Here is a 14,013-nt window from a genome sequence, read left to right as displayed (position 1 = left end):
GACGGATTGTATCACTGAGGGTCCTCAGACTGGATACAACTGTGCCCCGGTAATGAGTGTGGGGGGCTGCAGACAGCCCCTCATATCTCAGCTCCCCCGCCTGATAATTGTTACATCAGACGGATTGTATCACTGAGGGTCCTCAGACTGGATACAACTGTTCCCCGGTAATCAGTGTGGGGGGCTGCAGACAGCCCCTCATATCTTAGCTCCCCGCCTGATAATTGTTACATCAGACGGATTGTATCACTGAGGGTCCTCAGACTGGATACAATTGTAGCAAACCTCCCCTGTGTAGAGTGGGCTGCCGGCCCCTGGAGCACAGGAAGTATTTTACGCCTCTGACCCGTGGACCGATGGCGCCACCTAAGTCTCTTCCACCAGGCCAGTACTGATCCTCTTCTCCTCCAAGCACTTGTATTAATATAGATTATTACAGATGGCCCTTTTGATTCTCGTTTTGTTCCTGTTTTTTTGCTGAAATACAAAATAAATTAAAAATAAATAAAAAGTTATTCACCGTTATAGAATTTTTTCTTTCGTTTTTAATCCTAGCAGTAAAATTTGTCTTAACCCTATTTCTTACCCTTAAAAGGCTTGTAACAAAGTATGTAACAATGTAATGTTTGCAAAGGAGATATATATATAATATAAATGTGGCACCTCCCGCTTGTCCATGTCACCAAACTCCATGAGAGAGGTGAGGCGGGGACACATGGTTCATTAGTCTTGCTGCCTATGCAGACTGTGCAGTGGGTGAGATGAGTTTGTCATCCTCTGCTGCGCTCTGCATAGACAGTGACTGACATAACAAAGCTCACTTAGTCACACAGAGCTTAGTCATGTCAGTTGTTGCCTAGGCACAGTGCAGTGGGTGAGATTAGTTTGTCGTCTTCTAATGCGCTCTGCATAGACAGTGACTGAAATAACAAAGCTCACTTAGTCACACAGAACTATAACTGTCATCTCCGTTATTGCCCATGCACAGTGCAGTGGGTGAGATGAGTTTGTCATCCTCTGCTGCGCTCTGCATAGACAGTGACTGACATAACAAATCTCACTTAGTCACACAGAACTATAACTGTCATCTCAGTTATTGCCCATGCACAGTGCAGTGGGTGAGATGAGTTTGTCATCCTCTGCTGCGCTCTGCATAGACAGTGACTGACATAACTCTCACTTAGTCACACAGAACTATAACTGTCATCTCAGTTATTGCCCATGCACAGTGCAGTGGGTGAGATGAGTTTGTCATCGTCTGCTGCGCTCTGCATAGACAGTGACTGACATAACAACGCTCACTTAGTCACCCAGAGCTACAGTATAACTGTCATCTCAGTTATTGCCCATGCACAGTGTAGTGGGTGGGATGAGTTTGTCATCGTCTGCTGCGCTCTGCATAGACAGTGACTGACATAACAAAGCTCACTTAGTCACACAGAGCTTAGTCATGTCAGTTGTTGCCTAGGCACAGTGCAGTGGGTGAGATTAGTTTGTCATTTTCTAATTCGCTCTGCATAGACAGTGACTGACATAACAATGCTCACAGAGCTTTGCCATCTCAGTAATTGCCTATGCAGAGCGCAGCAGCCAATGACGAATTCTTGATTGTGGAACATAGACACTTTATTGATACAGAATCGGGGACAGTTAACTCTTTCTTGTTGTGACAGTGGGAATATTTCTCTGCCTACAAACAAGCGTCACGACGGGAGGACGATATCGCCATCGTCACCAGCGGGATGAAGGTTGTTTTCCAGCCTGAAAGTCACCGGGTGGAGAAAATCCAGCTGAGTTATGGAGGAATGGCCCCCATCACCATCATGTCAAAAGACACATGTTCATCGTTAGCTGGGAGGTAACGCACGGTGACCTGATCCAGTTGTTCTTAAAGGACTTCACTTATCCTCTAATCACACCCAAAGCTGCATTTAAAATCTGGCAACTAAAGTGCAATGCATTTTGGAAACCCAGATAACGGCCTATGTACATGCAGAAAATCCCTCCAATCAATTTAAAAAAGTAAAGAGAAAAAATTCTAATTATTACTAGATGATTAAAAGAAACTGGAAAACTTACTCAAGATTCAATGTAAGAATGTTTTTAATTGCAGACATATCTTATGGAGGCGCTGTATCTTTAAGTGCTCATACATAACTTGGCTTATCTTCTACTCTAGTCAGACCCAAAGCTGCATTGAAAATCTGGTAATCAGAAAGTGATGTATTCTGGTAACTTATATGATGTTCCTGGATGCCATTTGCATGTAACATGGCCACCAAGAGCAAAATTTGATTGCAGCTCTGGAGGTAACTAGTGTATAAGACATAAAGTAACTCAGCATTATTACTAGAAAACATAAAGTCCCTGGTAAAGTTATTCAAGATGTAAAACTTTAATTCACTGTGGAAATCTTTAAGTAGAAAATGGCTACTAGTTTCTTATAAATCACATAGCTTATCTTCTACTCTAGTCACAGCTAAAGCTGCATTTGAAAAAAATATATATATATAAAAAAAAATAAAAGATCGTATAAATAAAATCTGATTGCAGCTCTGGATGTAACTGCAGTATAAGACATAACGTGACCCCAATTTTAACCAGATAACTTAAGTTAATCAATGTTTTATGTAAAAATGTTGTTCAATGTGGATATGTTAGACTAGAGGGATCCTGTATCTTTAAGTGGATTATTAAAACCATGCCTTAAAAAAATCTGAAAAATTGGCAGCAGAGAAATTGTTAAAGACTGTAAAATTTTAAAAAGTTTTTTAAGAACTTTCTAATTTCGGCTCAGAAATGATTGTAAAAACATTAGGAGCTGTAGTTTTCAGGTTTGCCACTAGGTGTCAGCACACTAACTAGTGTATAGGTGCCTTGTGATGCCTGCACCCCATTGTTCCCCATTGTTCCCCATTTTTTGTCTCCACACAGAGAATGGGACGACCGCTTACTACAAGACGCCTGCAGGCTTCTAGCCACAGAGATGTCGCTGTCACCCAGCGCTCCTGGGGGAATGGTCGAATTTCGGCAGATCCTGACTACCAGCTTCTTCTTTAAGTTTTATCTCACGGTTCTTAAGAAACTGGCAGCGGATTTAGTTGATAATGTAAGAACTTCCTCTTGGGATCTTCTTGGATCTTGTTTTGATGTATAATGTTTTATCAACATTAAGAAATTCTTCATATAGGTATTATCCACCAAATTAAGAATTTAAAGGGAAACTATGTAACCATATAAATTCTTGTTAAGTAACCGCATGAATAATTCTGAATAATTTTTCTGATATACTTGGTGAGATTCTAGTGATTTTTTTTTTTATTTTTTACAGAGCACAGTTCCCTTATTCTCTACTTAAATGTGCTTGTAAAAAGCTGAAATGCCCGACGCTGCCTCCAGGGGGCGATATGTATACAATACTGTATACTCCTATTGAAATGAATAGAAGCATAGACAGATTGCCCCCTAGTGGTGGCAACAGGTAGCTGTAAGTTTTGCAAATACAAGACTACGAAATTAGGATTATATTAGGGAATGATTATTGTTCTAAAATAACAATCCCAATTAATTTCTCTGAATTTTCAACATCTCTTTATGCTGATAGTAGAAGAGACGTTAGTTTTTTAAGATTTAAGGTTAATAATCCCTCCTGACTTGATCCTGCTTACTCAGCTGCATTTTGTTACAATGTATCGCTGAGGTTAGAGCCACAACCAAGGAGAGCAATTTGACCCAGCGGTCTGTTCGGGTTAATTTAAGGACTCCCTATTCCGATACATTGTAACAAACCTTCTGCTGTGTGAGAAGCACCAAGTCAGGTCAGGATAATAATAATAATAATAATAATAATAATAATATGTATTCAACGGCAGGAAGCAGAGTGGTCTATAAATCGTAACATTAAATGTATTACAAAGTTACAGAGTTATATGTCATTCTCAATTATTATTTTTTTTATTACCATTCCTTAAGAATAATTTCCGTGAGACTGTCGTCCCAGAATACGAGAGCGCCACCGAACTGTTTCACAAGCCTCCGATCTCCGGTGTACAGCTGTTTCAGGTATTTAGTTCCTTACTCAACTTGGCTAAAAAAAATTCCTTTAAAAAATTTTTTTTATTACATTAAAAAAACAACATTTTAATATAAATAAGAGCCTGTGGATAATTGCATTTACAGAAAAAAAAAGAACATGCTATTACTAATATGTCCACTTGGTGGCAGCATTGCAATTATTGTCTGTACAATAATTGGCGCTATATAAATAAAAATTATTATTATTATTATTATTATAATCTCTACAATGCACAAGATAATGCCTCATTTTTCACCTTACTGCGGGATTAGTCTGGTCTCCTCCTCTGGGGCGATGGCTGTTCTCCTTTTTTGCACTGTCATTTATAACTTTTTTTTTTCTGCCAACATATGCTTTTATGAGAAATTGTGTTTTTGTGAGACGAATATAGTTTTTTCTTAAATTTAGTGGAAAAAAAACAATATGTTTATAAAGGGAAAAAAAAATCGGTTTGTGACGCCATTTTCTGAAACTGATGACTTTTTATTTTTTCGCTGATGTTTGTTTCTTTTTGATTGCTTTTTAATGCATTTTTTAGAGAGGTCTGGCAAAATGAAAATCAGCTATTTTGGCTATTAGAATTTTTTTTTTTCCTTTTCATGGCGTTTGCTTTATGGGTTAATTAATTGTATATCTTGATAGAGCAGACTCTTATGGACTCACTGATGCCAAATATCTGTATTTATTTATTTTCTTCATTGTTTTATTTTTAAACTTAGAAAATATAAATATTTATGTTTACAAACTTTTTTTTTTACATTTTTTATTTTAAGGGGACTTGAACGTGCAATTGACCTAATTCGGTCCAATCTGCCAGTATTTCAGTATATAGTGTAATTGACATTCTCCTATGTAAGGCCAAGATGGCAGAACTGGGGGTCCCCAGAAGACCCTGGTTGTAACGATAATTAATCGGGCCCCTATAATCATGTCCGGTGGGAGGCAATTGGAGCCAGTGGCTGCACACTTCGGCAACCAGTCCATTTAAATGCCGCTGTCAGTGATGATGAACAGCAGCATTTAAATGGTTAAACAGCAGCAGCAATCGATGCTGGCTCCAGTCGCTGCTGTTACAGGCAGATGCCGGCTGTATAACACAGCTCCTGAGCTCGACCAGTATGGTGCTGGCAAATCTGGGATTGTTGGCACGTACGATTGCAGGTCTGTACTGGATGCTACAGAGAAATGAGAGGCATAAGTCGATTAAGGCAGAGCTTTGGGGGTGGACGCCCCAAAAATAGAGAGCGATCAGCAGAATATAAATGGTAGATGGCAGGGTGAACGTCGATGTATTACATTGCACCGAGACAGGAGACTTCTTTATATTTGCTTCACAGGAAGTTCCGGCCGGTCAGGACCCCGAAGACTTTGTTGGCCGTCCCATAATGCACTTGTCTGCCATAAAGCAAGCTACAGGAGAAGCCATATACTGCGACGATATCCCCCATTATGAAAATGAGCTGTATTTAGGGTTAATAACCAGCACCAAGGCTCACGCCAAGATCATGTAAGCAGATGGGTTTTGGGGGAGCAGATCATTGGGTAAAGAGTTAGGCCCCCCGTTTATACCAGCCCTCTCTGCTCCTGTTGAAGACCCCAGGGACCCGTCCATAGTCATATCTAACCTTTACCACTCACTCTCCCCATTTGTAGAAAAATTGCCCTAGACAGTCCTGAAAAATCAGGATTGCCAAAAAATGTGTGCACCGAGGGTCCTATTTTGACGTGACCCTTTGGTTTTGCATTTGCTTCTCTGCAGATCGATTGATAAATCCGGGGCCGAGGCTTCACCAGGATTCGTTTGTTTCCTTTCTGCAAAAGATATCCCAGGGAGCAACATTACTGGGATCAGATACGACGAGCAGACATTTGCAGAGGAGACGGTAAGTCAGGAATCCCTATGGCAGTTGCTATTGTAGCTAGAAAAATTGGCTGATAACAGAGGACAATGCTGTGAATTCAGATGCACACTGAATGGAGGAAAGCTCTGGTGCTCCTTTATATGGACTTACACTATGGATCTATGACCAATAACCCAATTATGCTTTTGCCAATACTGATGGCGATAGTGATGGGCTCTACAGGTTCAGTGCACCCCTGGCATATGCCCATGAATGCCGGGCGCTGACATCAGCCCTGGATGTGAATGTTTTTTGTCTGTACCTCGCAGGTGACTTGTGTTGGACAAATTATTGGAGCCATCGTTGCAGACACTCAGGAACATGCCCAACGTGCCGCCAAGGCTGTGCAGATCGTGTACGAGGAGTTGGAGCCCATTATTACCATCCAGGTACGGACCTCGGAGGACCCGACCTGCCTGGTTCTGCGTGTGACTCCGTCCTAGTTACAGTCTTTTTGTGCTTGTTTCCAGGATGCCATCAACCATCAGTCATTTTTCCTGCCCATTCAGAAGATAGAAAACGGGAACATAGAGAAAGGATTCCAGGAGGCCGATCACACCATGGAGGGTGAGGGTCGCGTGTTCAACATTAGTGTAGACCCATGTCACCATATCCACCATTGCTCCATAGTGCACACATATAGCAGTGTGAAGGATGGCACCAGAGAGATCACACAGAATCCCACCACTGTCACCACATGCGATGAACTTGCACCTTGCCACTCCACCTGGTGTCACTAATATGTCAGAGGGATCACATGGTACGGTCTTCGCACTTGCACCAATGTGATATTTCGCACCCCCTGGGGACACGTAACGTCAGCTTGGCACAGTCTTACGCAGACACCCCCTGTCCACACGGGCTCAGGGAGGCACGGGGAGTGAGAGGATGTGGCCCACGCAGTCACTGATGTGGCACCACATTCACTCACACCCTGAGAGGCCTCGTTCACTAGCACCAGTGAAATAGCGCCTGATCAGCCTGATAGGACTGCCACCAGTTCCTTGTTAGATATAAGCCCGGTCAGTTAAAAGGGATTATATTGGGCCAAAAACCAGCCCTGGTAGCAGGAAAAGTTAAACCGAGAACAACGATGTGTGAATTTGTGAATTGAGATAAAAGAGCAGTCAAAGGGTAAAATTATATATTTAATCACCTTAAGGGCACACTAGACAATACACTACATACACAATGGTTATACATATACAATGGTCAGATATGCAAATACAGATAGTGGTGGGACAAAGTGTGTAGAAGATGAGTCAGTTACCAGTCACATGAAAGGCCTGGGTTATGGGGGAGGGGCTGCCACATGGGAGGTTGGTGGTCCCCTCTGTTCCTTGACTTCTCCCCACACTATATGTTGTCATGACCTCCCCGGAAAAATGTAATAGGCCATGCTTCACACGAGGATTTAACCCCTTGGGGTCACTCCCCTCCTGCTACCTGGGCTAGACCTATATCCCTGCCCCTTGCATCTAGCAGCTAAAAACTCCAAAACCTAAGATGGGTCATTATTCCTTAATGGATAGTCTTAGGGAGGTGGTTTTGGCGCCATCGGATCTAGCTGGGCCCCTGATATAAGTTGAGACCAAACATGGCTTTGCTACCTGGCTTCTACTAGCCATTTCATGTTTTCCCCCACCCTGGGGTGCTAGAACGGATCAAAACCCTGGAAGGCATTCAGCCCTTTGTGGTAATGTAACCAGTGTGTGGCTAGGACATACGATAAATTCATATTCGTCTTATGAGATCTTACCTGACTGAACAAAGCAGTTACACTGCATGGGCTCAACAGGAGGTCTTCCTGTAGGAGCTTGGATACTAGCTAATGTGGCTGGACCACGTGCCTAACCAGGTGTCCTGTTACAGCTGCACATGCTTTCAGAAGGATTGTAAGCTGCCATTAAATCCCCCCCATCCTTCACAAGAAACCCTACATCGCACATAGTGCACACATACAGCATACATAGTCCACATGTACAATACAAATACAGCACATAGTGCACACATACATGAGCCTTACAGAACACAGTGCACACATATAGAAGCCTTACAGCACACATACAAGATAGATAGTGCACACATACAACACACATAGTGCACACATACAGTAGCCTTACAGCAATCATACAACACATGTAGTGCACACATACAGTGCAATATACATCATGCACATAAACAACAGACATATAGCACTCATACAGCACACACAATGCACAAATATAGCAACCATTCAGCATGCATGGTGCAAAAACATAGGACAAACGCACTGTACACATAGAACACATACAGCACACACAAAGGGTACATGGTGCATGAATAGAGTAGACATGTAACACATATAGTGCACACATATAGTGGACGCATGCAACACAAACAGTGCAACAACAAAGCACACATAGTGCAGCCACATAGCACACTTGACACACATAGCGCAGCCATACAGAACACATAATGCAGCCATATAGCAAACATGTGACACACATAGTGCAGCCATACAGCACACATAGTGCATCCATACAGCACATATAGTGCAGCCATACAGAACACATAGTGCAGCCATATAGAACACATAGTGCAGCCATATAGCAAACATGTGACACACATAGTGCAGCCATATAGCAAACATAGTGCAGCCATATAGCACACATAGTGCAGCCATATAGCACACATAGTGCAGCCATATAGCACACATAGTGCAGCCATATAGCACACATAGTGCAGCCATATAGCACACATAGTGCAGCCATATAGCACACATAGTGCAGCCATATAGCACACATAGTGCAGCCATATAGCACACATAGCGCAGCCATATAGCACACATAGCGCAGCCATATAGCAAACATGTGACACACATAATGCAGCCATATAGCACACATAGTGCAGCCATATAGCACACATAGTGCAGCCATATAGCACACATAGTGCAGCCATATAGCACACATAGCGCAGCCATATAGCACACATAGCGCAGCCATATAGCAAACATGTGACACACATAATGCAGCCATATAGCACACATAGTGCAGCCATATAGCACACATAGCGCAGCCATATAGCACACATAGTGCAGCCATATAGCACACATAGTGCAGCCATATAGCAAACATGTGACACACATAATGCAGCCATATAGCAAACATGTGACACACATAGTGCAGCCATACAGAACACATAATGCAGCCATACAGCACACATAGTGCAGCCATACAGAACACATAGTGCAGCCATATAGAACACATAGTGCAGCCATATAGCACACATAGCTCAGCCATATAGCACACATAGTGCAGCCATATAGCACACATAGTGCAGCCATATAGCACACATAGTGCAGCCATATAGCACACATAGTGCAGCCATATAGCACACATAGTGCAGCCATACAGCACACATAGTGCAGCCATACAGAACACATAATGCAGCCATATAGCACACATAGTGCAGCCATATAGCACACATAGTGCAGCCATATAGCACACATAGCTCAGCCATATAGCACACATAGTGCAGCCATATAGCACACATAGTGCAGCCATATAGCACACATAGTGCAGCCATATAGCACACATAGTGCAGCCATATAGCACACATAGTGCAGCCATATAGCACACATAGTGCAGCCATATAGCACACATAGTGCAGCCATATAGCACACATAGTGCAGCCATATAGCACACATAGTGCAGCCATACAGCACACATAGTGCAGCCATACAGAACACATAATGCAGCCATATAGCACACATAGTGCAGCCATATAGCACACATAGTGCAGCCATATAGCACACATAGCTCAGCCATATAGCACACATAGTGCAGCCATATAGCACACATAGTGCAGCCATATAGCACACATAGTGCAGCCATATAGCACACATAGTGCAGCCATATAGCACACATAGTGCAGCCATATAGCACACATAGTGCAGCCATATAGCACACATAGTGCAGCCATATAGCACACATAGTGCAGCCATATAGCACACATAGTGCAGCCATATACTAATAGTATTTGCACCCAGCACTTACTATCTTGCGCTGCTACCACTCATAGCTGCTGTAAATAGTGACCCCAAACAGCGCCATATATGTGCTGCGACCCCCAATTGTCTGCACCCCTGTATTGTGTGTGATCTTGTAAGTGGGAGCAGACATGGTATAGTGAGAACCCCTATATATCTTTATGTACCCCTAAATGCCTGTCTCTGTGCACCCCATATAGCTATTTGCACCCAATGCCTGACCTGTGTCTGTGTGCACCCCCATATATCTATATGCACCCCTATACACCTGTCATATGTGTCTGTGTGCACCCCCATATATCTATATGCACCCCCATACGCCTGTCCTATGTGTCTGTGTGCACCCTATATATCTTTATGCACCCCTATACTCCTGTCCTATGTGTTTGTGTGCACTCCCATATATCTAAATGCATATATCTAAATGCAACCCTGTACACCTGTCCTGTGTCTGAGTGCACCCCATATCTCTATATGCACCCCTATACGCCAATCCTGTACCCATGCGCATCCCAATATCTTTATGCACCCCTATATTAATGTACCATGGGACCCTCATTAAACTGTATGGAGCATAATATGGGCCTCATTATACTGTATGGAGCAATGCATGGGGCTCATCATATACTGGAGCATTATATGGGGCCCATTCTGTGTGAAGCAATTTATGGGGCTCATACTGTATGGAGCGTTATATTGGGCTCAAACTGTATGGAGCTGAGTACACTATATGGAGAAATATATGGGTCACATTATTCTGCATGGAGCAATATATGGGCCTCATAATACTGTATGGAGGAATATACTGTCCGATTTCTGAGCTATTGTAGAATGTACAATAGATATCACTAATGTAATGTAAGAAGTGAAATCTTTGGCATTGTACTATATCTATATTTATCTGCCATATCTGTGCATCATGAATTGTGGTATATGTTAAAGGGGCCCACAGACTTTTTCGCCCGGGGCCCAGAAAAACCTGGAGCCGGCCCTGCTAATAGTGCACACATGCGACAGACATAGCGCAGCCATATAGCACACATAGTGCACACATGCGACACACATAGTGCAGCCATATAGCACACATAGCGCAGCCATATAGCACATAGTGCAGCCATATAGCACACATAGTGCAGCCATAAAGCACACATAGTGCAGCCATATAGCACACATAGTGCAGCCATAAAGCACACATAGTGCAGCCATATAGCACACATAGCGCAGCCATATAGCACATAGCGCAGCCATATAGCACACATAGCGCAGCCATATAGCACATAGTGCAGCCATATAGCACACATAGTGCAGCCATAAAGCACACATAGTGCAGCCATATAGCACACATAGTGCAGCCATATAGCACACATAGTGCAGCCATATAGCACACATAGCGCAGCCATATAGCACATAGTGCAGCCATATAGCACACATAGCGCAGCCATATAGCACACATAGTGCAGCCATATAGCACACATAGTGCAGCCATAAAGCACACATAGTGCAGCCATATAGCACACATAGTGCAGCCATAAAGCACACATAGTGCAGCCATATAGCACACATAGCGCAGCCATATAGCACACATAGTGCAGCCATATAGCACACATAGCGCAGCCATATAGCACATAGCGCAGCCATATAGCACACATAGCGCAGCCATATAGCACATAGTGCAGCCATATAGCACACATAGTGCAGCCATAAAGCACACATAGTGCAGCCATATAGCACACATAGTGCAGCCATATAGCACACATAGTGCAGCCATATAGCACACATAGCGCAGCCATATAGCACATAGTGCAGCCATATAGCACACATAGCGCAGCCATATAGCACACATAGTGCAGCCATAAAGCACACATAGTGCAGCCATATAGCACATAGTGCAGCCATATAGCACACATAGTGCAGCCATAAAGCACAAATAGTGCAGCCATATAGCACACATAGTGCAGCCATATAGCACACATAGTGCAGCCATATAGCACACATAGCGCAGCCATATAGCACATAGTGCAGCCATATAGCACACATAGTGCAGCCATATAGCACACATAGTGCAGCCATATAGCACACATAGTGCAGCCATAAAGCACACATAGTGCAGCCATATAGCACACATAGTGCAGCCATATAGCACACATAGCGCAGCCATATAGCACATAGCGCAGCCATATAGCACACATAGCGCAGCCATATAGCACATAGTGCAGCCATATAGCACACATAGTGCAGCCATAAAGCACACATAGTGCAGCCATATAGCACACATAGTGCAGCCATATAGCACACATAGTGCAGCCATATAGCACACATAGCGCAGCCATATAGCACATAGTGCAGCCATATAGCACACATAGCGCAGCCATATAGCACATAGTGCAGCCATATAGCACACATAGTGCAGCCATAAAGCACACATAGTGCAGCCATATAGCACACATAGTGCAGCCATATAGCACACATAGTGCAGCCATATAGCACACATAGCGCAGCCATATAGCACATAGTGCAGCCATATAGCACACATAGCGCAGCCATATAGCACACATAGTGCAGCCATAAAGCACACATAGTGCAGCCATATAGCACATAGTGCAGCCATATAGCACACATAGTGCAGCCATATAGCACACATAGTGCAGCCATATAGCACACATAGTGCAGCCATATAGCACACATAGTGCAGCCATATAGCACACATAGCGCAGCCATATAGCACATAGTGCAGCCATATAGCACACATAGTGCAGCCATATAGCACACATAGCGCAGCCATATAGCACATAGTGCAGCCATATAGCACACATAGTGCAGCCATATAGCACACATAGTGCAGCCATATAGCACACATAGTGCAGCCATATAGCACACATAGTGCACACATGCAACACACATAGTGCAGCCATATAGCACACATAGCGCAGCCATATAGCACACATAGCGCAGTCATATAGCACATAGTGCAGCCATATAGCACACATAGTGCAGCCATAAAGCACACATAGTGCAGCCATATAGCACACATAGTGCAGCCATATAGCACACATAGTGCAGCCATATAGCACACATAGTGCAGCCATATAGCACACATAGCGCAGCCATATAGCACACATAGTGCAGCCATATAGCACACATAGCGCAGCCATATAGCACATAGTGCAGCCATAAAGCACACATAGTGCAGCCATATAGCACACATAGTGCAGCCATATAGCACATAGTGCAGCCATAAAGCACACATAGTGCAGCCATATAGCACACATAGCGCAGCCATATAGCACATAGTGCAGCCATATAGCACACATAGTGCAGCCATATAGCACACATAGCGCAGCCATATAGCACACATAGTGCAGCCATATAGCACACATAGCGCAGCCATATAGCACATAGTGCAGCCATATAGCACACATAGCGCAGCCATATAGCACATAGTGCAGCCATATAGCACACATAGTGCAGCCATATAGCACACATAGTGCAGCCATATAGCACACATAGTGCAGCCATATAGCACACATAGTGCACACATGCAACACACATAGTGCAGCCATATAGCACACATAGCGCAGCCATATAGCACACATAGCGCAGTCATATAGCACATAGTGCAGCCATATAGCACACATAGTGCAGCCATAAAGCACACATAGTGCAGCCATATAGCACACATAGTGCAGCCATATAGCACACATAGTGCAGCCATATAGCACACATAGTGCAGCCATATAGCACACATAGCGCAGCCATATAGCACACATAGTGCAGCCATATAGCACATAGCGCAGCCATATAGCACATAGTGCAGCCATAAAGCACACATAGTGCAGCCATATAGCACACATAGTGCAGCCATATAGCACATAGTGCAGCCATAAAGCACACATAGCGCAGCCATATAGCACATAGTGCAGCCATATAGCACACATAGCGCAGCCATATAGCACACATAGTGCAGCCATAAAGCACACATAGTGCAGCCATATAGCACATAGTGCAGC

General features: G+C 43.5%; 1 protein-coding gene across 4 annotated transcripts in view; it reads left to right on the top strand.

The window, feature by feature from the left end:
• XDH (xanthine dehydrogenase) overlaps nucleotides 1-14,013 on the top strand; it is an 89,734-nt gene that overhangs the window by 39,625 nt on the left and 36,096 nt on the right. For all 4 annotated transcript variants that reach the window (XM_069768385.1, XM_069768384.1, XM_069768383.1 and 1 more), the window contains 7 exons: nucleotides 1,674-1,858; nucleotides 2,935-3,109; nucleotides 3,973-4,062; nucleotides 5,413-5,582; nucleotides 5,835-5,958; nucleotides 6,246-6,365; nucleotides 6,447-6,543. In XM_069768385.1, coding sequence (XP_069624486.1) covers nucleotides 1,674-1,858; nucleotides 2,935-3,109; nucleotides 3,973-4,062; nucleotides 5,413-5,582; nucleotides 5,835-5,958; nucleotides 6,246-6,365; nucleotides 6,447-6,543 — 961 coding nt within the window. The remainder of the gene's footprint in view (nucleotides 1-1,673; nucleotides 1,859-2,934; nucleotides 3,110-3,972; nucleotides 4,063-5,412; nucleotides 5,583-5,834; nucleotides 5,959-6,245; nucleotides 6,366-6,446; nucleotides 6,544-14,013) is intronic.

Source organism: Ranitomeya imitator, chromosome 5 (genome assembly GCF_032444005.1).
Source record: "Ranitomeya imitator isolate aRanImi1 chromosome 5, aRanImi1.pri, whole genome shotgun sequence".
Lineage (NCBI taxonomy): Eukaryota > Metazoa > Chordata > Amphibia > Anura > Dendrobatidae > Ranitomeya > Ranitomeya imitator.
The sequence above is the reverse complement of the archived record's forward strand: the minus strand, read 5'-3'. Positions and strand labels throughout refer to the sequence as shown.